Source organism: Rousettus aegyptiacus, unplaced genomic scaffold (genome assembly GCF_014176215.1).
Source record: "Rousettus aegyptiacus isolate mRouAeg1 unplaced genomic scaffold, mRouAeg1.p scaffold_m13_p_3, whole genome shotgun sequence".
Classification (NCBI taxonomy): domain Eukaryota; kingdom Metazoa; phylum Chordata; class Mammalia; order Chiroptera; family Pteropodidae; genus Rousettus; species Rousettus aegyptiacus.
In genome coordinates this window covers 153,568,986-153,596,408 of record NW_023416306.1, presented here as the reverse complement: position 1 = coordinate 153,596,408, position 27,423 = coordinate 153,568,986, and the positions used below count along the sequence as shown (strand labels likewise).

Below are 27,423 nucleotides of genomic sequence, written 5' to 3'. Positions count from 1 at the left end.
AACAGATGTTGAATCAGAAAAATGACTCTCGGCCTAAAGAAAGCTAGCAAGTATCGGTAATAAGAAGAACTGGACAAAACATATAATCTGAAAGGTATTCTAAAAGGTATCATAATTGAGGGACAAAAATAAAATCTCTTTCACAGAGAGCACATGCGAAGAATAAAAATGTCCCTATTCAGTTTTACAAAGTGTGGAATTCTGTGTTAAAAACAAATGAACTAGAAATAGTTCCATTTATATGCAATGTGTCTTGCCGTCTAGAAAATGAAAGGTAAAATCAAGTTTAAAAAGTGAAATGAATTAATGCTATCAAATTAAAGAAAACAAAAAGGACCAACTATGAATAAATCTGAGTGGAAACAGACAAAAAGTAGCTAACGGAGAAGGTTTATATGTAATGATAACCAGAAGTATACTTTGAAATTGGGGAGAGAAGTAAGTAAGCCTGTGTTACAATAAAAAAAAAGAGATATGCAACATCTGGAAATTCAGAATACATGTAAGTCGGCAGGTCTGAGAGACATGCATCTTGTTATTAAGGGAACTGGCTTTAAAAACACACACAAAAAAACTTACCAAAACCACTTACAATTATGTTTGAAAAATCATGAAGAACTGAGGAGGTACCAGAGGATTAGAAAAAAACAAATGAGGTACCAATCTTCAAAAATGTAAGCAGTGTGCTCCTGGTGATTACCGCCTGGTAAGTCTAACTTGAATCCCTAGTAAAATAATGGAACAAATATTAAAAGAAAAAAATCCATAAACATTTAGAGTTTAATGGGCTCATGAAGTATAGTAGTATGGAGACTGCTTTATTTATGTTAAAACATGCTTTAAATTTTTGATTTTTAGGACAAAATTACAAAAAAAAATGAAAATATAGCAACTATAACGTCTTTGGATTTTACAGAAGCATTTGTGAAAATTTCATAAAATTTTATTTAAAATTATATTTCCAATTAGGGCTTAGTGTCATGATATAATGAGTGAAATACACCAACAAAAACTGCAAACAGTTAAAAAGTGTAATGTAGGATAAGATAAATAGCAGCAATCAAGTTAGAAAATGATTTCCAGAATGAGTATTAAGCATCATTTGGAATCTCATTAATGTCTTAGAGAATGGGTAACTAGATAATTAAGTAATTTATTTGCATTTGTTGATGACAGCAAATGTGAAAAATATGACTACAGATAAATGAATATCAAAATAACATCAGATAATGGCTATCAAAAGGGTAGAAGAAAAATCAATAGGATTCAAAAGTGTGAAGGGGACTAAATTTTCTGAGGGTAAACTACGTGTCTAGGGCTATCCTAAATATTTTACCCGTCTTTTATCATTTCTTTCTCACTATAATTCCATGTATGTATTATAAGTCTCACTTTACAGACAGAGAAGTCAGCCTCAGAAACTTAATGGAACTTGTCCAAGTCTAACAGTTAGTTATTGGCAGAGCAAATTTGAACCCAGGTCTACCTGACTCTAAAGTCCAGGTTCTTTCCACAAAACCATGCCACCTGCCTCAGAATGCTGAAAAGTAATTTCTGATGAATGGAAACTTCGAACCATAGTATTCATAGGGAAGGAAGAAATGTAGAAAGAGATGATGATTTATAAAGGAATAGTCAGACAACAGGCAAAGAACTGTGACGTTACAATCTGACAGCAACAGAAAAAGAAAACTTCACATAATCTAAATGCCCAGAGCAGAGAATTTCCTTTCTTTTCTTTTTTCACTTAGTTCTGATGAAATGAGTGTGGAGTTATGAGTGCTTCATTCACAGAAAAGACGGTGACAAAGTAAAACACTGTAAAGAACAATAAGAGACAAAGAATTCAACATGTATAAAGCTGGCTGAATAAAACTGGAAAGGCTTTGTGTCAAGTTAGCAGTGTTCATATACATGACTACTAGAGAGAGGCCTTGCTTATCTAGGTTATTGCAACCGATGGCAATTCTAGCGATGGAGCTAGATGTACTAGAGTTAAAATAGGTAAAGGGAAATTAAGATTAGAATTATAAATCAAAGACACTTTCTTCGGAGACAAATTCAGAAGGCTATGACAGTACATTTCATGTTCTCCTTAAGTAGATTAGTTTGGAGATATTTAGAATGTAAGCTCTTTGAGTCAACAGCCTTGGATTTGGGGAGGGAGGAGGACAGGGAGGATATTTGTTTGCCATGGCGAGAAGCTAGCACACTTAGGTACTTGCTAAATATAAAACACTGTATTACAGAGTTTTGAATTCCACCAACTAACTCATATTACAGAACCACATTAACCAGTTACCAAATACTAGACGAGACAACTAGTAAGTCTTTTTTTCATTTCTTGAATTCCTATAAACCATGTAAATCACTTTGTCAAAAAGAGCAGCTAAGAAAGTTACAATTCAAGGTTTTGAGCTTACCAGAAACTTCACCAGAGAGTACAAATGCCAAAATAAATATACTGAGCTTTTTAATAAGCGACTAATAGTTACAAGTGACACACTTATGAATGAAACGCCTACATCCCTCGTATCGAAGCATCATATCCCAGGAGCAGTACCCCCACTGCTACCCCATTACTTCAAAAAGATGTTTTAAAAAAATTGGCATGGAAGAAAGTGACAGCTAATCTCTAATACTGCTAACAAGAACAGTAAGAGGGCAAATGCTGATCATTAAGAGTTAGAGATAAAATATTTTGTCTTTATTTTAAAGGTAGCTTCTGAGATATTAATTATGGCAGTTTCTAAAATTCATAAAACTGCAAATCATCACATAAAATAATGTCATCCATTGAGAAACCCAAATACCACCCAATACCAATGTGAAAACGTTTCTAATATCAAGCTACTGACAACAGTGTGTTTCATAAGGTGTGTGAAAAAAAGAAAGGTTATTTGTGAACTGTATTTCCTTTCTGGAATATTTTGGTCAAAGTGGTAGATATGCCTCTAAACCCTGTTCATCATTTAAATTCAACTGCCTCCATCACAGCATAATCGCTATCAGGAAAAGAGGATTCCTAAGTTCCTGCAACCACTAGTGTTAGATTCTATATTCGAAAAGACCTCTGTGCATTCATTTTCATGTATTCTATTTTATGTTATTAAACTGTTCAAAGCAGGTACATAAAATATGGACTGTGAAAGAGTAAAGCTAAAAGGCTTTCAATCTGAGGAATGGAAATAAAATTTGAATGAAGTCTCCAAATGATCCAGAACTTACCTGTTTGGTGTTTGATGACTGAAATTGTGCAGATACTGGACGCTATAAAAGACAGAAAAATGGAATAAAGCCTTATCTTCTCCTAACATGCCTGTATTTTCCGTGATATAGGATATAAAAAAGGAAAAGCAGCTCTCCATGCAGAAACCAAAGCAAGAGACCTACACTTTGTGCTTGGAAGATTAGAGCATTTATTATTTTTCACACTGCTTCCTCCTATACCCATTTCATCTTCTCACCACTGAGGGCACAATCCTCCTGTGATGTACTGAAGTTAACTACTCCCTCAGATAAATGTGTTTCACACAGTATGCAAAACTAACTTGTAGTTTCTTTAGCCTCTAATAAATGTCCAATGGGCCAATGGATGAAGTCATACCATTACCTAACAGGCAGCTAAACAAATGGTGATAGATTCTCTATGACTTGCAAAGAGTCACCAATAAAAGCTAACAGGCAAGCTAAGCAAAGAGATCAATTCATCCAAGATTGACACAGAGCCACCCTTAGATTAAAACTCGGCAGACACTCAGAGCTGCACAGAAACATTCACAGTCTTTTCTATACAATTCTGTGGCTCTTGCCATAGATACTGGAGGAAACAATTAGCAAAGGAATGTGTTCGCCTAAATTCAATTTTCTTAGTATACCTAGGTTAATTCTCTATTTTTTATTAAAAATTACAAAAAACTCTGATCTGTGATGATGTAGTGGTCAAGTACAACCCTGTTGCCTGATTTTACTTCTAATCCAAAATAAAACCCCTTAAGATATAGTACACCCTGTTCTACATCACAATGCCATCTAGAGCAGGAGCTCGCAGCTAGGCACCCGGCCCTACAGAATGAATCTAGTGCAAAGACATTATGTTTGGTCTACAAAGTATTTTCTTAATTGAGCTAGTTGCTAATATTTTAGAATATGATTTCTGATTTCTCTTGACAGTAGGAAACTCTGACAACACTTGGCCCACACTCATACATGGCACTGATCAGCTAGGGCACATTGGTAAAATCACTGCACCTTTTTTTAGGAGGTATGAACTCTCCGGTTTCCTGCAGTCACATCACTCTTAGCTTTATTACGCCTGGTCCTCTTTCCTCATTTATATGGTTTGCCTGAAGCCCCTACAGGCATTTGAGTTTGCAAACCCTGTCCTAATGAAGTTATCTGAGTAAGTAGTAGTATATGAGCTCGGCAAACAAAAATAGCACCACTCTAAATGAGACCAGCAAGCAAAAGGAAGAGGGAGAGGAATGGGAAGAAAAGGATTAGTGGATGTCTACAAAACAGGTGGGGGAAGAAGAGAAAGGAAAAGGGGAGGGAGGGGGAGAAGAAGCTGTTTCTGCCTTCAAAGAGCTTACAATCCAGCAAAGGAGTAACGGAAAATCTAAAAGCAACAAATCGATGAATGCAAAGCAATACAGCAGAGAACACATAAATCATAATGAAATGAAAAGTAAAGGTCACAACGGAGTGGGATAAATTTAATAAGAAACAATCGCCAAACTTCTGAGCAGGCAAGATAATCGATCCAGATGGGAAGGGAGGTAGAAGGCAAAGAAACAGAAGTAGAAACTAGACATGTCTAGTCAGGCAGAGACTGATTAGATGGTGAATGAGTACACAGAATGATTAGCTGATTGGTTTAACTGGAACAAAAATGCAGAGTACACAAAGACTGGAGCAACACTTGATCAAAGAATGTTTCAGACATGTACAGATTTCAGTAGGCAGTTTATCTCATTTAACCTCTATCAACACCTCACCACCACTGAGGGCCCTTTTGAAGAGAATCACTTGTAGAGAAGATATTTAATTGAGCATCTTCTTTATGGAGCTAGTCTGAAAAAAAAATGGACAGAGTAATGACTGGGAATTTGTAGGCTCCCTCTCTGTGCCTTGTTTGTGAGCATAGCGATTGGGGGAAAAAAAGGGTGATCTTTTTAAAAAGAGAAAGAAAAAAGGAAAGATAATGGAAAAAGCCAAAAGAAAAGAAAAAAAAACAAAAAGCAGAGAATGTTTGTTTAAAAGCACTGAAAGCATAAGCTATTAGCCACCGCTGATTATAACTGCCTCCTGTCTAGAATGATCCCCAAATTCTCCTGCTCTACGTGACCTCATATCCACAGAGCTTCAGCTCACTTATTTACATCAGCTGCCACTTTCCAGTAAGCCTCCTTTGGGTTCTCTGCTGTTGAATTTGCTTACCTGAGGTTTCTGGAAAGGGTTTCGCCTGGAAGACTCAAAGTTGGGATAAATTGCCCGGGTTGATGCCCGCTGGGCAGGATCTTGGCACACAAATCCTGAATGGGGAATGGGAAACATTACAACCTGCCATTTTCTAAGAAACTAGCAGGTTTAGCTGCACCTTTTCTTTAGATGTACCAACTCAGTTTTACTCTCATAAATATTACAGAGATCCATCTTCAAGAGGATTAAACTTGACTATCCCATACACACACACCACCTTGAACTTCAGACCAGCATAGCTGGAGAGAATGCGAAAGGAAAATATGCATATAAATCAACCTCCCTTGTTGGGGAGCTGAAATGTGATTCTGATGAAAAAGAAACGTAGAGTTTTGAACTTCAGAGCAAAGATGCAAACCACCATTTAAAAACACACAGCTGTTAATAAAAACAAATGATTTTAAAGTGGCTTCCTGGACAGTAACTGGGAAATAATGTTGTTTTTACTGGGAGAATCCAGAAGCAAGTGAGGAGTCTTGTCCTGTTACAGGACCCACTTCTGGAATTACCAAAGGTGGTCTACTGGCAACTTTCAAAATGAGCTTTGTAGTTTATCTATGACTTAAGAGATTAGGTTTGGGCTAATTTCACTTACAATCTAAAAAGAAGCAGATGCCCACCCAATAAGAATAGCTAACTTTTATAGCATATGCTAACACATCAAGCACTCGTTCATTTCGAATATATTTTATTATGTCTTTTTAGAGTACTTTTTAACATCAAATTCACAACATACCCACCTGACTGCCCATCTTCATTTCAAAGTTTTGGCGTATATACTCGAAAGGGGATGTCTTCCTTGAGCTGCTTTAGTTATAACTACTACAGAAGATCGTGTTGACACCCACAGAGACTGTCTAGCAAAAACACAGCCAGTCTTCTTCACTGGGTTTCACTATCCCAGCTCAGAGAAAAATATACTTTCTCCAGATCTTTGCTTAACTCTCTTCCTCGGCTCATAATTCCTGTGCCCAGGAATTAGGTCTCAGCCCTAGTTGTGGTTCAACCTCAGGACAGGATGGAGCCAGGGGGAGTAGAAACTCATAAACACTTCCCTGAAAATATAATTTTTTAGTACAAAACATCCAGCATGGCTTAGGAACTGCCAATTGGCAACACCTATAGAGCCTGACAAAATGGATGCTCTGGGTAACTTTTATGCGAGTTTCAGAAAAAACTACTACTCACCTACAACAGTGAACATATCTGAAATCATACTGGCTTTAATCTTTAGGTCCAGAGGTGCATCACTAACAGAACAGAGAAAGAAAAGAGCAATCGATAATTTTATAGGTTAACAGAACAGCAGCCCCTAACAGGCCCCAATGTAGCAAAGCTTCCAAATGTCGATGAACAGCAACACATAAAGAACATCAAATCTGTGGAAAAAGAAATCTGGGCAAAAATACCAGCAATAAAAAGCCCGGTGTTAAACTCATCCTCTGTAAGGCAGGCCCAGCACCAAGGCACTAATTCCCTGACATGCAATCTTTTTAGGTCTTGTGTAATTCAGTTTTGCACAAGTCAAGAATACTGCTTCATTATCACTCTGGATTTTAGAGGTCCAGACTTCTAACATGCTATTTTATGTGTGCCCATCATTCAAATTATTTTTTACTGCTGTAATAGTCAAATCGCATTCACGTGTAAGAGAAGAAACTTTGCCCTTCTTTGTACTTTTTTCAAGCCTTCCTTTCTGTTCTAAATCAACGTGCTTAAGCTAACAGACTTGCAAATAAGGGCAAAAAAAAAACAAGTTATACCAAAATATCACCAGATGATGCGGCAGGAACCCACATGCAGACAAACACCACGGATTGAAAGCTGGAGGCCTCCCTGGAGTGGTAACTGCCATGCTGGCTGTGGCGTTGAGGTGCTTCTCCGTGAACCAGATGACTCTGGCTGCTGGACCCAACACTTCATTCTGGGGATTTCTAACATTATCTAACCTGCCGTGCTAGGCAGTCTGCAAAAAGTTGACTGAACGAAAGTGGAGCACAACATCCCAAGCGTCTGTAATACCTACCTCCACACCTTCCCACTGGAGCGAAGCCAAACTGCCACCCCGTGAAGTAGTCGATCTGCCTGTATTTGATTACTTGGCATTTTGCCAATACTTCTCATCCTTAAAAATGTAGCAGCTGGGTGGTCTCTGGAATAAATCCCTATGGTCCTCTAGCTGTTTAGAGAAGCATATAGCTAATAGAAACTCTGGCTGTAGCTGCAGATATAAGCAGAATATTCTCTAGTACAGAAAAATATATTTCTTTCCTTCTTCTGAATAGGTTTTTAAATTTTGTTTTAATTGTTGGAAGTTTGTAGACTCTAATTATGGATGGATACCAGGACATGGATAGGGCAAAAGGATCAGCTAATACCTACACTACCCTAGGCCTACCTCTATATATTTATAGTATATGTGGACTTGAGTCTGTATAAACTTTTCATAATAAAGGAAATATAACACCTCATGTATTTATTTAGTCTTATCAAAACACCTACAAAGTTATAAAAAAAAAAAAAAAGAGGGAGAGAAAGAACTATGGATGAAAATGAATGCAAGAAGCATCCTTAAAAGCCCATACGACAGTAAACACAGAGTGCAAATTGACTAGTGAGACAGGGATCCGTGGTTGTCACGTGGGCTTCGACCACATACCACAAATCCCCCAAATGTAGGAATTCTAGTTAACTTTACCTAATGACTAGGGAAAAAAATCTCCTAGTGCCAAGAGAAATGACAGAAAAAAAAAGGTGTTCCAGTACTACTCACTGGAGGTTTGTCTTTTTCCAGCAGACAGAACAGACTACTTACCAGGCCAAAGAAGGAGAGAGATTCACTTCCAACAACCACGGCTTCAGAGAAGAATCTATGAGCACGTCAAAGCCATAGAGTTCTAGAAATACAACATAACACAATACAGAAGATCATTTTTCCATGTCACAACCAAACAGAGATCTGGAAGGTTCAATCCAATCAACTCCCATCAGAGGCCTAGAAACTTACTGAGGTATAAGTAATAAGTGAAAGTAGAAGCAGAGAGTCTTTGAAGTTCAAGAGAAATGAATCAAGCTCTAGAGATAAGAAAACAACAAAATTCCACTGTTTTTATTATCTATTCCTTTGACATTCCTGAGTTCTACACATAAAGTGTCCAGACTCTAGAGGTTAGCAAGCATGATTCTGCTGTGCTTATGGGTAAGAAAAAAAAATGCTGGGAAAAAGATTATAAGTGCATCCCATATCAATGCTACTTTGGGCTTGTTCTGGACTGTCCCCCACCACTTCCCCACTCCACTCTGAAAAGAGGAAAATCTATTGAAGGCATCTCTCTCTAGGATCCTTCAGTCACATTTTCTTAAACCAAGATCTTGCTTTTGCAACCTAGGTCAAGAAGACATCTAAGTGTAAAATATATTTATTCTGTCCCGCTTCCTATGGTTTCAATTTCCCTTTGAAGACAGAAAAAAAAAAAATACACTGGTCCCACACAGAAAGACAGAAGAAAGAAGAGAGAGCCAGTGGCAGCAGAGCAGGACTGTGACAAGCCGCCCTGCACCACTAATATTATTTAAGCCTTCTTGTACCTCTAGGAGGGAACCCGAGATCAAATTTCCATGGCTTCTGGATTCTTTACTAACTCTCTCCCCTTACGACCCCAACTGTTACAAAGAGCAAAGCAGGAACCATCTGCAGGCTTTCCTCCCAGAATGCAGAGATGAGAGGCTAACTCTGGAACCCAAGCTGGCAACCTTCACTCTCATTATTATTATTATTGTTAATGAGACCCTCTCCACAGTCCTCCTTGATACACGTATAGTAAATATATCAGACTTTCAGAAGTCCTATTCATTCCCCCTCTGTGTCCCTCAAATAAACTGTTTATACCTTCTTTCCAGAAAAAAAAAAAGACTAGCTTCCTTACAGTTCAATCTGAGGTCACAGGCCACAACTCACACCCACAGAACACAACCAGATATTCTCAAGAAATTCAATTTGAAACAAATTTCTTCACTGCAAGAATTTTCCCATTTCTCAATCCTCTTAAAAACACAGAAAACTAAATACAGGCTTCTAAAAAGATGGTACCAAAGACTCTCTTCTAGAATATAGGAAGTCGGATGTGACACCAAGAATCGCAGAATGGGACTCTAGAAACCCGAATCCTCCTCCTCGTGATGCAACCATTTATTCCCTGTGGAACGCAGGAAAAAATCATGTCTCTCTCTGATATTCTTTAGCATCCTTTGGTTTCTCCTATGCCCTCTATTAGTCATCATTTGCCAATACCTGTATGCTCAGTAAACCTATATCCAGAATTCTTATTTATGCAATATGAATTCAGGTAGACATTCATATTCAGGTTCTCTCTTGTGTTTCCATGAGTGAGTTGGCTTCCATAGTACTTATTCAGTATTCCATTTAATTTGCAAAAATAATCAAACACTATAAGAGTCTGAGTTGGGACTGACCTTCATGTAACTACACAAAGATCACATATTATCTATACTGTAAAATGCAGAGAAAGCTCCTATGCCTATCTTCTTTAGGTAACAAATCTATAGTTGTTATGGTACATTCTTCTGAATATGTTACCTGACCTTCAGTCATCCTGCAGACTACTCCCCCTTTAATCTGAGAAAAATCTTGTGATGTGGCACTAAATAAGGCATTTGAACGGAAAGACCTAATTACAAAATCTATAAGTCCATGTTAATATCACACAAGCGAGAGAAAACTTAATGTGAGTTTTAGTCAAGAAAAATAACATTTACCTTCAGTTTTTAAAAGTTGGAGCACAGGATTCAACTGTTTCATAAAAGTGGTAATATGACTGATAATAATCGTAGTAGGAACAGGGTGAGAACAATGACGGATGCATATATTGATCAAATTTGCAGAATGAGCCACAAATTAAGACAAATTGAAATCAGAATAACAATCAATGAGACTCATCATGTAAACACCTCCCATTAAGCAGCCAACACATTTACTTAACTATTTCCCAAATTAAGAGGCAAATTCCAAGAATCTCTGCTACAAAGCTGAGACCTGACATTCAGGGAAGTAAGAAAAAAAAATGACCCAGAGAAAACATTCTTTACAGTGACGACTTAGTTTGTACTCAGGTGAATAAAACCCATCCATGCTAAGCAATCTCATAACCAGTTTTGAGTTTAACTACGTCTGTACATGCACCAGGCTTGGATCTACCATCACTGAAGAGTGGAGTAAGTATCTGACAGCATTGCGACGTGGTGCAAAGCCCAGCTCCCCTCAGAGGCTGGAACTGAGGGAGAGAAATGGGATGGAAAGATAGCATTTGTTTCAGGTTTATCTCTTAAAATAACAACTCAACTTAAGAAAAATAATTTGGGTCCTTGGCAAGCTGTTAGAGTCCTTATAACACTTTTAACTTATGATTGGTCTTCTCTGTGGAAAGGAAAGGTGTTAAAATTTAAGAAGTATGTTGCGCTGAAAATATCAAAGTCCCTCACCTTTTAATGTTGTGTTTTAGCAACAGTATCCAGAATTTCAAAAATTCTGTATCCAGGATGAGCCCTACCAATGTTCCTGTCATGAAAGGCAAGCAAGGCTTTTCTAGTTCTAAGAGCTACTTTCTTTGTTCCTTTCTGCTGTCTTCATTATGACAGAAGAGCAAGTATTTTCAAAGGACTGTTGCTACCACCTTCATCAACGTTTCCTCAGGAAATTCTTCCTTGGTGCGACATATTTCCTTCAGCCCCCAGCCAAATCAAAATGAACTTGACAATTAGACTAGTGAATGGTAAGAACCTTGACTCCACTTCTTAGGGTACATTATTAGCACTCTTGTCCCTCTACTTCTTTAATGCAGCTTCTTAAAAAAGCAATCGATCCTTAATGGCCTTAACTTTCTTTGTGCCTATTCACTCACCAACCCGTAAGAATTTCTTCTGTTCCCACTCTAAAAATTGACTGTTCTCACTACAGTCACCAGAGACCACCTTACTGCTAAGCCCGGGCATCTGAAACTGTTGACCACCCCTTACTTCTCCCTTGGTTCCAGGACATTGCTCTCTGCTGATTCTCCTCCTCTTTCCTCTCCTTCTTTCATTCCTTCTCTTCTGCCCAGCTATTCACTGGTAGGTTTGCTCAGGGTAGCATCCTCAGGTCTTTTTTCCTTCTCAATTCTACTTCTCTTCTTGGGTGATCACATGTATTCTCACGGGTGCAATTAATATTATGATGACAACATTCAAATTTGTATCTTTAGTTAAATGTCTCCTGGACACCAAATTCATAATTCCAACTGCCTTCTAGACAACTTCACAAGGATATCCCATGGATACTTAACACTCAACCAAATACAACTCATCTTCCCATTATTCTTCATCTTGGAAAATCCACCAGCCTCCCAAGCTGGAAGCACTCTCTTCGCCACCTCTAAAATCCAACACATTACCAGATATCTTCTGTTTTTCTTTAATCCAGCCTTCTATAGTCCCTTTTGAGGTATAATTTACATAAAATGAAATGGACAGATCTTAAGTATACAATTTGATGAGTCTTGATAACTGGGTACATCCATGTAACCCACACTCCTGTTATCAACCCACACAAAACACTCCTATCACTCCAGAAAGATCCCTCACATTCCTTCCTGCTAAAGGCCCTGCTCCCCCATCATACCCCCAATTACCATTCTTATTTCTTCTACCATAGATCGGTTTTGTCTTTTATAAAATTTTGAATCTGGTTTCTTTCATTTAGCATGTTTGTGAGGTTCATCAACCTATCATTGTTTCTGCTTTTAAGATAAGTTTGTTAAGGTATATTTATGTAAAATGAAATTTTCCTTTTTAAGTTGTTGTTTGATGAGTTTTGACAAATGTATATAGCTATATAACCACCACCATAATCAAAATATAGAACAATTCTTTCATAAACTTTCCTTTGTGCCTCTTGTAGTCAATCCTCACTCCCTATCCACTAGCAATCACTGATTTGATTTCTGCCTTTTCTGGAAAGTCAAATAAATGGAATCATACAGTAATTAGCCTTTCAAGAGTGGCTTCTTTCACCTGGAATTGTGCTTTTGAGATTTTACCTATGTTATTACATGTATCAGTAGCATAGTTTATTCCTTTTATTACTGAGTAGTATTATATTTTATGGACATAGCACAATTTATCCATTCAACAGTTGACAGACATTTGTGTTGCATGCAATTTTTAGCAATTGTGAATAAAGCTGATATAAACATCTGTGTACAGGTAGGTGTGTGAACATATAGTTTCATTTTTCTTGAGTAAATACCGACACATGGGATTGCCGGTCCGCATGGTAAGTATGTATCATCATTGCATGCTTATCTCCCAAATCATTTCCCTAACACCAATCTTTCCCCACAATAGTCCATTCTCCACGTGGTCATTAAGACTACCTTTCTAAGACTTAAATGTAATAGAAATAGGCAGTAAATTGGCCCAGGAATAGACATTGATGTCAGGTTGGTTCCCGAAAAAATTTAAATTAGTCACTTCTAGTAATGTTGAAAAGTTTTCCATTTGCTGTAATTCTATCATACCAAGCTTTGGGTCAAATCATGATGAAAGTTAAAGAAAACAGAGTTGCCCCATTGTTCTCCTGCTCTAAAAATTCCAGTGGCTGTCTGTTGTCTACAGGATAAACAAACATGTCAGGCCTTTACAATTGAGCCCCAATATACTTCCATAACCTTATCTCCTGCCTCCCCATCCTAGGGAGGCTATATAGTCACAGTGAACTTTCCGTTTCAAAAAATACTGCATCCTATCATGAAACTGTTCTTTACATGCTATATTCCTTCTGCTAGGTATGGCTTTCCCTGGCTCCCCTAGGCACAGCTGGTAACTCTTGTGTCTTCCAAGAGCACTCGAGTCACTTTACTACTTGTACTGTCATTTATCATTTCATGTCTGCTCTTCCCCACCACTCAAGGGCAGGGGCCATATCTTAGTCATCATTATATACCAAACAGCCTGTACCATAAAAAAGCAATCAAGAAGCAGCAATCAGAAGAAGCAATCAAGACATACCAAAAGGAAAATGGAAAGAAAACAATTTTTAAATGAAAAACGCTGTACGATTTTTGAGAATGACAAAATAATTTCCAGCTATTCCCCCAGAATAATCCTAATCACAACTTATTATATTCATAATAAATCCACCAATCATAAAGTAATGAGACATCCTTATTAAGATTTTGACATATTAAGGAAAAGCTTGATAAAATATGGTCTAGGGAGGGAAAAGAAGAGAAAATAATAATGCATCCAAAGGCCTAAGAGATTACAAAACATGTCACACCATTAATTTTGAAATCGACCCACTAACCCTCCCCAGAAATAAAGTCCCAGTGAAGCTGTAATCCCTTAGGCAGTGGAAAGTGCTGACATTAGCCAATACTCGCTGTCAGTCAAGTGCTATTGTATAAAGAAAATTCTTTTCACCTTGGCTTTGGATTTGAGTTGAAAACCTAAAAAGGAAGTCTTTATCTGGGGTTCAGAAGGAGAACTGGGAAAAAAGCAGATTAAAGTTCGACAGGAAAATGAACTAAATAAAAGAAAAAGCCCAGAGCCAATTTGTTAACTAGTCCAATAAATCAATATAGTATCTGGCTACCATCTGTAAAGGTAGATCTGAAAGGAGTATCTAGGACTAGGTACTGTTGATTACAGCAGAAAGAGTGCCCTTTTTCAGGCCTGATCTGCTATAAAGGATGATATCATTTTTCCTAAGATCTAGTTACAGGAGAGCAGAAGAATCCAGGATATAGCGTGTGCCAAAAGTGGCCGGACACATCAGAACTTATCTCTTTATGTGGGCGGGAGAAGCAGCCAGAGACCTACCTCTCAAACTCGGCTTTGCCATCTATTAACTGTATGACCTGGGACAAATCATTAACTTCTTTGAAGCTTTTGTCCTTGTCTATTAAACAGGAGTAATAAATGCAGTAAATTACCAATGAAGAGTGTTTGACAAACAGAAGGTACTTTCTACTAAGTCCTTTCTACAGTAAACTTCCCTTCCCTTCTAAACAGGAACATGGGATACACCAAAGAAAGACTATCTCAAAAAGTGAACTACTGTTGACTTTCATTATTGTTTTGTTGATCAAGTAGTTTACATTATTGGAGAATGTGTACTGCAAGCTTTCATTCCTTTAACAAATATTTACGGACATTTCCCCTTTAAGAATGTCAGCTTACCCTGTGAAATGGTCTAGAACAATGGCAATAAAAGGCCAAACCAGCATTCATTCAACAATGAGAGATGTATTAAGCATGGTTTGTCCTCAGCAAAGATGTCACTGGTCTCTGACCTAAACAAAGCCAGTCTCATCGATTTTACAAGTAGCATGACAGTTGGTTCACATGATCCCAGGCTGGAGAGGAACAGGGTCATAGCCTGTCACTTCAGCCATCTTCACACACATAGATAAAACCACTGTCAGCAGCAGCATCTTTAAAGGACAGCTAACATCCTGTTGTTTTTGGCTGGAGTTTTTTTCGAACTGGTCAAAAAAGCTGTTCTCATAGCCAGTTCTTTCACAATGCCAATTTCCTAAGCATATTTAAAGGAGTGCTGCTTAAGCATACATTTCACGTGGTATCACATTTTCACAATCTTGACGGTAGTAAAAATTATACTGTCAAAAATCTGTTTTATTGGAAGAGGTATCAAAAATTCTATAAATCAAGAATCCCGTGATCAAGATGAGTGCCAAAAGCCATCTTCTGACTGCTTTTTTCCAAGCTGAGTCTTTTTCATCTGAGTTCTCTCACTCACTAACTCTGGAACCTGAAGTAAGAGTCTCAATTTCTTAGGATCTCAATTTCTTTACACAGACTAATTATTCTCTGAGTTCCTTTCCAGACATACAGATCTATGAAAAAACATTAAATGGCTAAGTTTCAGGTAGTTTGTGAAGGTTCCTAAGTCTATATTTAAATGCTAATATTATAATGCAGATATATGTATACATCATCCTATGTAAAATCTGCTTTGAGAGGAACAAACTCATAATCTACACCTTGAACACAGCAAAAACTGAACAAAAAGTTAAATGCATAAGTAAATGAATGGGCATACCGAAGGTACCTGGAAACACAGTTGGGATGTTACAGGTGGTAGGGTGGGAAAGAAATAGGACAGGGACAACTAGAGAGTAATGGATGCTTCTGGCAAGGATCCATAATGAGAAAGGGCAGAAACAGCAACCAAAGAATATGGTGAACCCCATCACTGGACTGTTGGCTTCCTATAAAAGCACCAATGCTCTGTTCAAGCCAAATTCTTCTGGGAAGCTCTCAATTCCTGTTTACTCTAAAACAAATGAAAAAGAAAAGGAAAGAAAAAAAAAAAAACAGCTTATTCCTTGAAACTTAAACCCCAGGGGAGGTTAGGAATCAGTGGGAGGCAAAGAGATTCACACAAACATATACACGTTTACAAAATCATATCTGATGGGGGGAGGTTAATGAAGCACATAAAATCCCAGGGCTGAAAGGAAGTGGAATTAGAACCACAAAAGCCAGGAAGACAGTCAACAACTTAAAAAACTCCAGATGCACTCAGTTTATTAAAACTGAACACAAGTAGGGAGGGGGAAAGGAGACCCATTGCTGATGACATGGACCTAGGGGGTAGTTCACTGAATCAGAGAAAGTCACTGCTTATTTCACATTAGAACTTTGACTGCCATTGTTTTAGAAATTCTCAAGCATCTGAAAGGCAATCAAGGAATGAAACAAAATAGAAAAGGAAACATTCAGAAAAGCTTGTGATGATTTCCAGAACAAAGCTTTTTACATCAATAAATTTACCCTCTCATGAGAGCCTAGTAGATATGGAAAAGAAACTTTTATTTATTTTTTTAACCTAATAAGGTTTTTAAAGTTGGAGTTATGTTCCCAGAGCCCCCTCCTCAAACAGTTTACAATAATTCTAAAAGCTCTAGGCCCTACCAAATCAGATCTATTGTGAAGCCTGTCAGGCCACCAAAAGGCAATTCAAACAAGTACTAATTAATCACTCAACAAACATTTCTTGAACATCTTCTAAGAGCGAAACTGTTGCTGTGCACCAGAGGGGCAGAAACGAGGGAGACACTGTTTCTGTCATCAAGGAGCTTCCAGCCCAGAGCAGGGACAGACACATGAATGTGTACCAGATGACACGCAGGTACCACTGCAGCTTATGAACCGCGTGCTGGGGACGGGGAGGCTCACTGGTGGAAGACGTAGGAAGAAATCTGCCAAAGAAATGATACTAGATTTTGTCTTGAAAGATGTCAGTAATCTGTTAGGTAAAGTAACATAGGAAAGGTATTTCAGACGCAGGATAAAGCAGGTACAAAAGTAAAGGGTTAGGAAAGAACCTAGAAGGTCCAGGGAGATGGTGAAAGATTTGATTTGGCAGAAATTGGGTGACAGGGGAAGGGGAGACAGTGACTACTAAGAATTCACAAAGATAAGCTCAGAGACTTCCGGGAAAGTATATGTGTAATATACCCGAAGAGAAGAACTTATACAGAGGCACAAAGGCATGGAGTGCTCAGTAGTGCAGTTGGATTATAAGGTGTAAGAAGGGAAATAGAATTCTAGAAAAGTCAGCTGGGGTCAGATCCCCAGAAGCTTGAAGTCATATCCAGTTTCTATTTACTACTTAAGCCTAAGGAGCCATTCAAGGGTTTTAGAAGACATGAACATATTTGTATTTTAAAAAGATCACCACCTCTTCTTTTCCTATATATTTTTAGATCCTGGTTTATCTACCACCTTCTATTCAGATTCTCAACACTGCCTTTTGTTTAGTGCCCCTCAAGACTGTTAGAATAATCTGTTGAAGAGATCAAGAAGTATAATGTCTAATTATAAAAATAACAAAAAAAAAATTCTTGAGTACAAATTATGGGCCAGACATTGTACCAGGAGTTTTGCGTACATCATCTCACTTGATCTTCATGGTACTTTTAGGAGGTAGGTGCCATCATTACTGCCATTTTACAATTGAGGAAACTGAATTAGAGCAACTTGCTGAAAATCAGAACTCTAGTCAGGGCTACAAACGGGTCTCGGACTAAGTCTGTCAGGCTTTAAACCCCATGTTCCTTGCTTTCCTGTTACCCTGCCTCCTAAGCAAGCAATGACTCTTCAATCCTTATTACTGTATTACTTTTATTATCCTCCCATCAATGACTCCAGTGTTTCTTACTAACAAAGTGTAATGCCTGCTGAAAGCCTATTTGACTTTACGGACACTCACCCTGGCAATCACTAAAGAGTTCACATCCACACAAAAGCAAATGTAGGCAGGCACACTCAGGGCTCCAATCACAGCCAGTAGGTCACTAGGCAACAGGCTTCCTAGTCTAATAACTGTAAACTGTGCCTTACTCCTCTGAGCAATCAAGGAGTTAGAGGTGACAGAGAAGGGGGGCGGGGGACAGGAGGAAGAGGAAGAAAAGAAAGAAGAGAAGGGGAAGAACCCACTGGAGAGAAGACTAAAACAAAAAGGAGGAGTCATCGGAAAACGGGAGAGAGCACATACTGGTACCAGCCAGAGCTTCCTGGAATGGTTCCCAGTCTGGCTGCCAAAGAGCTCTGGAATATATTTGTTAGAGCTGGATTCCTGTACAGTCCGTTGCAGACTTTTTCTGATTGCTCTCTGACAAAGAGACCCACACTTTCGTTCCAATCCCTGCTTCCCACCCAGAAAGAAAGTTAGTTCTCAGGGAACCTCCAACTAAGCTCACCGCTGGCCTCGTAGTAGGATCTTCATATGCTATGTCAGCTTGGAAAGAAATAAAAGTCCACCACATACCTCTCACTCTTATAGAATCACAAAGCCTCTCTACCCCAGGATCCCATCCCAACTTCCCAAGCCCCTTTTCACAAAACACATTAAGCTTCTTAAGTCTCCTTACCAAAACAACTGCTGCGATGAGGAACAAAGGTTTTACAGGCTGTAGCAATAGCTAGTTCAGCAGAGATTATAGTCTTAATAATCAGGTCTTCTACATGGGCCATCAGTGCTACAAAAAAAAAGCAGAAGGAGAAAGAGGAGGAGGAAGAAATACTATAGTGCATGGATTCGAAGGTCTAGATTCCATAACACAATATAATATAAAAGACTGTGTGCTCATTAAAAAAAGTCTCTCCATGAATGGGTGCTCCAGAAAAAGGCATATCTGTGAATAGGGCAACACGGTCAAGAATGTGGGTGCTGGAGCACATACTTTAGTGACCTCCTATGACAAAAGACGAACACAGAATAGAAAAGGAATCTTACTCCTCTTCTCACACATTTCCCATCACCGTTCTCTTTGTGGACTGAGAAAGGCCTTTTGGCACACTGTTTCCCATTTTGCTCAAGACTCAGCAACGGTGTCTGTCCATTTTGATTCCAGGCCCTGTACTCAAACTCGACACTGCCCATTCTCCAATTTAGCAACATGAATAGAAAATTAATTTAGAAAAATTTGAACTCAAGGCCAGTATGGAGACAGACAATTTGTTATATAAAAAGCTGATAGTATTTCAGTTAGCAGTTCAACATTCATGAAAATAAATTCATTAAAGATTAAAGAGAAAATTTATGCCTTTCAAACTAGACACAAGAAAAGGGATTTCAGGGATCATGGAAAGCCTTTTCTCCATCTTGAAAAGGGCAAGAAAAATTCACACCAAAATGGTGATCCCATTAGATATCTTAGCTATACTATTCCAATGAGAGAGAATGACTCCTGGTAGAGACAATGGTCAAGTTATACAAACAAGAGAAGTCAGAATGAAAAAAGGCCTGGTACTCACCAGTTGTATCTCTGCCTTCTTGTTTCAGATACCTAAGCATAGCACTCATGCTCCATTTGTTCCCATAATCCTCCACCTCTGGATCATCACAACTAAAACAAATTAATGGATCAAGGTCACATATGCAACAAGGCCTGGCCATAGAAACAAGATTTTTTACAAAGAGTTTTCTTACCCTTCTAAGTCTCTAGAGAAACAGTCCCTTTACTGATTTCCACCTCACCTACTTTTTCTTGGTCTTTTTTGTCATATGTCCCTTTGTACCAATTTTTTCCATTGAAATGGAAAAGCATATAGCTTGCCTTATTGAATGGGGTAGGGGAGAAGATGGCAAAATTCTCCCTTAATCAATTATGTATCATGAAAGAATATGGGAAAGAATATAAACAAATTTAAGAATGGTCACAATGCATTAATAAATTGAAATGTTTGGCGTACAAACCTAGTCTTTGAGGTAAATGCTACATGAGCCCACAAAACCACCTCTGATGCCACTTTCAGAGCAAAACTGAGTGTGGATGGGCCAGTGAGCTAACCTAGTGTAGCATTTCAATGAGCTAACCAAGCACGGAATTGCTTTAGCATCTGAAGCAAGCTCCCTCCTCTCTGGACACAGCTTTTTCAAAAACCATTTGATGCATCGCTGAAGGGAGAACACGCTAGAGCAACAATAAAAGTGGTGAAGTGCACCATCACCACGGCTGCGAAGCAGCAAATGGGGTAGACGCCCATGCCTGTTGGAAGGCTCTTACAATCTGATGCTTGTGTTTTGCAGCTGCCCCCCAATTCCCTACCATCACCCATCAGTTGCTTCTTTGCTCATCTTCTAAAGTGAAGGATGTCTCCAACCAATTCCTAACACTGGTCACAGGACACTCAGTGAAATCTATGTGGCTTCAGCAACTTTGCCATCACTTCCAGATTCCTTTCTTTCTTTCCTTGGACATTCTAGGCACCTATTTTTAGTCTAAGTAGAAAGTAACTGTTTGGGTTTCTTTTTTATTTTTCCACTTTCTGGCAAAATTATCAGAATGAAAGAAAACATAGCAGAAAGAATATTTCCATACAGCTGGGCTCATACTCCCTTCCACTGAATCTTCTTCTGAGATGGCCTCATTTTTTTCTTTATTTAATTTATCCTAAGTAAATCGCCCCCCTACATATAGAAGTATTTATGTTAGAAAATCTTAGGAAATACATAAAAGTTCAGAGAAGAAAACAGAAATCACCCACTCATAATTCCATCCACTATAGTTAAGAACTGTGAACGTTTTAGTATGTATCTTTCTAGTTTTCTTCCTCCGCCCTAGCAAAAATAAACAGATTTAGTTATCTTACACAGTCAAAAAAGAAAATAATTGAGTGTAGCGTTTGATAACCTGCTGTTTCCACCTGACAATGTACACCAATGAACATTCTTATCTCTGATCTTGTTATTTCTTAAGGTTAAATTCCTAGAAATAGAATTGCTGGATCAAAGGGTATAAATATTTTTGAGGCTTTTCATACATTTTGCCAAGTGCTGAAATGACCTCATTTCTTGACTTCTAAAAGGTTGCATATGCCCATTAAATTCCCACCCCTAAGTCAAGTGAGGGAAGACAATGAGGAAGATGAAACATGGGAAGGTATAATTCAGTAGATGAAGCTGCAACGGCGCAAGCAATGGCGCAGCGGCAGCAGAGCTACGCCTGGCCGCCGAGCTTTGTTCAAGGACTGCGAGAGCTCTGCACAGTCACGCAGATACAAACATGAAGTTCTCCTCCAGTGCAACTTTTGACTGCTATAACACTAACACCCGAATCTGAGACTGGCTGCTGGTTCCTTGTGCAGGTGCAGCCACTACCTGACATAGTCTCCACTCTTCTTATTCACGCTGTAGTTTGTCAGGTGCATGAACTGGTTCCGAATGTTCTTGGCTCCTTGATCATATCGCACAGTCGCAAACCTGAGAGAAAGGACACGGGTTAAATGCCAGGAATAGGGTTTAAAGGAAATGCAGGCTAGAACTCAGGATCGATGAGATATTAATAAAAGGAAGGTAACATCACTAACAGACAATGAGTGCCAACCTCCCATGGGAAATAGTTCATATATAATGTCACGTTTAATTCAACCCTTAAAGCAATTCTCTGAATTAGGTAATATTATATCTAATTTTTAAAATAGGTAACAAAACTAAAATGTAATCTAAAAAGATTAACTTGCCCAAAAATCACACTAACTCTAAAACCCATGTTTTTAACCACAAGATGCTGCTTCTCTTATACAGAATCTTAGACCAATAGATAGATAGGATAAAAAGTAAAGATAAAGTTATTCACAACCCAGGAAACTGTATGTCGGATGCTATGAATGATGAGGCATTAGCTGAAAGGATAGCATAACAATATATAGACTTAAAACTCACACCCATAGAAATAACAGAACTGATGTATAAAGTCTATTTTGAGGAAACAACAATGGCAGCATTAACAGCAGACAAAACCTGGGTCTGAAGAACTGCATGAATATGAGCAGAGTGCAGAAGACTAATTCCTGAATTTGGAATGAAAGCAAAAGACAGAGATTAAACATGGAGCCCACTGAAAACAGGGCAGCAATCTGATATCCTGGACTATTGTCAAAAGAAGACCAAAATATAAAATATACGTGCCTCTGAAGGAAATAACCAGGGAAAGAGAAAACTTTCCAGAGATGCTCAACATCAACAAAAGGACACTCGAGTCGAATGGTTATGGTAAATATCAACCCCTGTTTACATACCATTATAACCATATCACCCTTCACTAAAGTGGTTTTCCCAAGAGGCACATCCAAGTGTGTGAAAAAAAGTCCTGGAAGTCCACAAGTTTATTTTCATATGATTTACAAATTATTTACATATGCTCACTCAGACTATGAAGTCAACATGAATTTTTACCACATTAAAGGGCAGCATTTAAAATTTTTTCTCTTCTCTATTTCTTCTCAGCCACCCATCCACCATTTCCATTCGCTCATTATTCCCTGTACTAGAAATACATAAGAGCCAAAGAAAAGTCAAACAAACAAACAAAAAACAAACAAACAAAACTAAAATAAACAAACGTGAGGCCAGGAAGAAGGATGTGGACAAAGAGAAAATGTTGACCAGGCATGAATGGCTAAGGTTGGGCAAGAGTTTGATGACCATTATGTCTGTACATAGAAGAAGCTCAAATTTTTCAGAAACTCCCCAAGTTATCACTTAGCTTCTATCTAGCCATGCCACTCCATGGTGAGTAAACCTTGTCAATCTTCCTTCCACAGATTGTCTGCAAGCAAGTGAGTGACAGTCGTTCTCTGAGTTCTCATAAAACGCAAAGGGCGCCCACGCTGGTCCCACAGAGGTTGCCTGCCTCACCCAGACATGACTTCACAGTGCTATATTTCCTGCCATCCTCTACCCTAGAAGAATAATGATTTAGAGGGAGGGAAAGATTGTACTTCAGAGAAGGTTTTCATTTCTCCTAAGTATGAGTACCTGATCTAACTTGGTCAACAAAGTGAAAAGACTGGCAAAAGCCTAGTGGTTAACTGTGTAACCCAACACATCTGTCATTCCTACACTCCTGTTTTCAATAGGACTCATTTCTCAAAAATAACTTTTCTTCTTCCTAATCTTCCTTTTTGCTAGGAAATTTATATTCTGAACACCAGCGTGAACAAGATTATTAACATCACTATAGAATGTATGAAGTGGTAAAAAGTAAAAATTAGAGATAATAAAAACAAAAAAAAAAACACATTAAATTCAATAGAAAAGTTACTCGAAAGGAAAAAAGGGCTACATTCTTTATTTCATTTAGTCCAATGGGATACGTAGAAGACAGTGGAGAAGAAAGGTAGGTGTATAAGCTCATATTTCCTTGTAACCCAGGAAGATCTTATGGTTCTCACTAAAATCCATATTAAACAGACTAGATTCATCTCTGATTGCCATTTTCCAACATTTCATTCTTATTAGTCTCAGATGTGGCATACTAACCAGGTTGTGAATAACCTACGAAGGTTTTAAAACTTGAATTACTTGGCCAATATTTAAAAGTCAGACCTTCCTACCTGCAGCCCAGTGGCAGCCAGGGCCCACGTAAGGAGGATGGTAGAGAGGATGGGAAGGCAGCCCAGGGGTTATCCGAGCAGGGTGACCCGGGTAGCTGCACAGGGGTCAAAGTCCATACAAGGAAGGCATCTGAATGCAACAGTGACCAGGGAGGTTGGGAGACTGGCTATATACAAGGAAATTAAGGAAATTGAATAAATAAATTTGTTGAAGATAATAGGAGTCAGATTTCTCACTGTTGGAGAAGAGATTTACAAACATGAAAGGGGAAAAGCTAGAATGAACTCTGTAGTTTTGTACTAGAATTGGAGGTATTAGTATGAACTCCTGCTTTTCATTATATATAAAGACAGAGAAATAAATATAGATGTAAGTGTGTATGTGTGTTTACATGTATGTTACACAAACACATTTCTAGTTCTGCCCATTGTGAGGACCTGAGAGCAGAGACACCCCAGAGCAGTAAGCGTATCTAATATCCAGATCTTGATTTCTAAATACTATTCTCCATTAAAAGCAACCAGAGCTCCTTAGAGAAAATGGCTGATTCCAGGACTGGGGCAGAGAAAGAACAAGATGAGTCTGAAACATCCTGTGCTGAAAGAATAAGGGAACATGTCAAAAGGACATGAAAGCCAGTTTAAAGGGGCTCCTATTGTCCAAATCTAGGGCAATCTGAGCATCAAAATAAATCATGATAATAAAGAATTATAACCCATTAAATAAAATAGGAATCCTCGAGTCCATTTTGGTATATATAAATAAACAAATAAATAGGAAGAAGAGAAAGCTGTTCCTTGGAATAAAATGCCAAATAATAAAAGCAAGAAAAGGAAAAAAAATGATGAAATTAGAAAACTATTATTTGGCCACCATCATAGTAATAATTCCTTCAGGCAAGAAACATCAATGGATATTAAAATTATTAGGTGAAAATGAGGAATGAGATTTTACTTGGTCTCTAAGTATCTCCTCAAAAGATACTTATCAATTACAGAGGGCAAGACAAAGTAACTTTACAGAGAAGAAATCTGGCAGACACTATCTTAATCAGGGTGTCAAATACCACTAAACAGTTATGTGCTATCAGATATAACGCAATGAGAACACAGCATCACTTCTGCAGCATTCTGGCCAAAAATACGTAACCTGAGTCTAATCATAAGAAAATATCAGACAAACCCAAAATGAGGGACAGTCTACAAAATGACTGGCCTATAATCTTCAAAAATATTAAGGTCAAGAAAATCAAAGAAAGACTGAGGAACGGTTCCAGACCAAAGGAGACTAAAGAGACACGACAACCAAACATAACATATGATCCTGGATTAGATCCTTTTGTTAAACAGAACGTTATTAGGACAACTGGCAAAATCTGAATATGCTCTCTAGATGAAAGGTAATAAACCAATTCTAAAGCAATTCTCCACACTATTTTTACAGCTTTTCTATATGTTTGAAATGGTTTCAAAGTTAAAATGCTAATAAGAAGTAAGTTTCTTAAAAATCTAGATTTTTCTGTATCCTTTAAAAAAAAGACAAAAGATCTGGCAATACCATCTGTCATAGTCCATTTGCACTGCTATTAAAAAATATCATAAACTGTCTAGCTTACAAACAACAGAAATTTATTTTTCAGTCCTGGAAGCTGGGAAGGCCATGATCAACATGCAGGCAGGCAGACAGCACCTTCCTGCTGTGTCCTCGCACGGTGGAAGGGGTGGGGAATCTCTCTGGGGTCTCTTGTATATAAAAGGGCACTGATCACATTTATGAGGGCGCCACCTTCATGACATAATCACCTTCCAAAGGACCTGCCTCCTATTACAATCACCTTGAAAGGCAGGATTTCAACATATGAATTTTGGGGAGACACAAACATTCAGAGAAATTCAAGAATCAAGAAAAGGCTGAGACTTGGAAGGGCAACAAAGGAAGAATTAGGAAAGATCCTGAAGAGCACAGCTATGTCATAAGAGACCAAGACTAAGATCATCTACATCCTCGTGTTCTCAATTACTGTGTACGGATGCAGAAGCTGGACAATGACAAAGGCTGATGGGGAAAAAACTGACTCCTTTGAAATAAGGCGTTAGAAGAGAGCTCTATGGATACCCTGAACCACCAGAAAGACAAACAAGTGGGTCCGAGAGCAAATTAAGAGTGAAGTATCACTGGAGGCAAAAATGACAAAACTGAAGCTGTCTTACTTTGGGCACATCACGAGACGGCGGAGTTCTTTGGAAAAGACAACAGTGCTAGGGAAAATAGAAGGCAGCAGGAAAAGAGGAAGACCAAACACGAGACGGAGGACTCTATAGAAGAAGTCATAGGCGTGATTCTACAGGAGGTGAGAAGGACTGCTGAGGACAGAACATCATGGACATGGCTGGTTCGAAGGGTTACCGGGGGCCGGAGCCGACTCCAGGGCAGGTAACACAAACAAATATTAACACCATAGCACCATCACCAATGACTCGCAGGTACTGAAGAGTAAACGCTCTTTCGGTGGGACATGTTCTCTCCAGTTCTCTAGTCTCCACCTGGCCAGCTTCTTCCTCAGTGAATATCCTTATGACCACTTAGGTTTATGATTCCTAATTTAGACCTTCACATATCAAATTTCATCCTATTTAGGTCTGAAAGCTTCAACTATTTTCTTTATTAGAAACAATTGAAAAGAGTACCCCAGGACCAAGTCTGCAAACTTATCTTAACATATACTGAAATTTACATGATGAATGATGAATTAAGCCTTGAACCTCTCTCTTAATGAAATCATGATTTAGGGAAAACTCTCATGACAGAATTTCATAGCCTTGACAGGAAAGGACAGGGAAGGGAAAAAAAGGAAAGGAAGAAAGAAAGAAAAAGAAAAAAAAAAGTAAAGAAAAAAGAAAAAAAACAGAGAAGAGGCTCTACTTTCTTTGCCAAAGCTGAAATTCTGAGTACTATTTCACTGCCTCCTAATGAATAGAGAACTATATGCCCATTTATTTTTTCACTGTACTGAAACATACAGAAATTATCTTGATTCTGACAAATTCTTAAATCAAAAGCTACATTTCCTTTTTGCTTTCTAATGTTTCTCAATGAGAATCAAGACAACAATAATAATTTGTTTAAAACTCTCTAATATCTCTGTGAAGGAAAGACTTCAAAGTTAGACATATAGTAGGTACTTGATAAGCATTAACTGAAACTGCACTTGAGTTGCTTGTTTTGGGAGCTTCAACAACATGGAACCAAAATGGGAAAGAGAGCAAAGTCAGTGGAATCTTTTAAACTCTCTTCCCCCATTTGAAAACTATTTTGTTCTTCTAAGAATATAAGGCTGTAGTCAGAGTCATAGATAGTCTAGATGTAGAACAGTTAACCACCCCCTCTCTGATAGTTACATATTCTAACAAATATTCACTGCCAACGTACACAGAAAAGAGGAGGCCAGCCCTGAGGACACCTTGGCTGTGGCGCAGGAGTTATCTTTCAGCAGGTGTAGCCACTGAGAGCCAGAACAGCCCGAAGGATGAAGAGACAGCACCTCAGGCAGCGCTGCCAGGAGCCACTGGGCTTCATCCTTGCCTGACCCAGAAAAATCTTATGGAAGAGAACAAGAGGCCCAAGAGCTCTCTGATCTGCTGTCAACCAGCTGCAGCCGGGAGACTGCCAAGTGCTGCAGTGATTCGGCAGCGCCCTACAGAGCCGTCTGGGAGGGGATTACCAGCCTGATCCCCTGTCTTTAGAGCCAGAAATGACTCAAACTTCACAAACAGCAAGGGCCTGCCAGGGGGGGTGACAATGAGCACTGGAGAGGGTTTTCTCCCCCTCACTGATGTCTCTTCCCGCTTCGTGCTGCTGTGGCAGATTCTGGACAGTGTATAGCCTGTGAGGTAATATAAATTCCTTGGCAACCAGCAAGTACCTGAATTCTTTCAAAACCACAGGAATCCAGCAGAGAAAAGGTAAATATCCCTTCGGAGCCAGTGTTAATTAGCAAGGAAGGCTACTGAAGAAGGAAC

General features: G+C 38.6%; 1 protein-coding gene across 20 annotated transcripts in view; it reads right to left on the bottom strand.

Moving 5' to 3' along the window:
• Positions 1-27,423, bottom strand: part of TTLL5 (tubulin tyrosine ligase like 5) — a 215,592-nt gene that overhangs the window by 156,775 nt on the left and 31,394 nt on the right. For 17 of the 20 annotated variants that reach the window (XM_036238716.1, XM_016122545.2, XM_016122550.2 and 14 more), the window contains 7 exons: positions 21,167-21,268; positions 19,321-19,412; positions 18,435-18,542; positions 8,297-8,378; positions 6,670-6,731; positions 5,440-5,534; positions 3,229-3,270 (listed from right to left, as the gene is read on the bottom strand). In XM_036238716.1, the coding sequence (XP_036094609.1) occupies positions 3,229-3,270; positions 5,440-5,534; positions 6,670-6,731; positions 8,297-8,378; positions 18,435-18,542; positions 19,321-19,412; positions 21,167-21,268 (583 nt within the window). The remainder of the gene's footprint in view (positions 1-3,228; positions 3,271-5,439; positions 5,535-6,669; positions 6,732-8,296; positions 8,379-18,434; positions 18,543-19,320; positions 19,413-21,166; positions 21,269-27,423) is intronic. The other 3 variants (XM_016122546.2, XM_016122548.2, XM_016122557.2) reach the window with 1 other exon arrangement.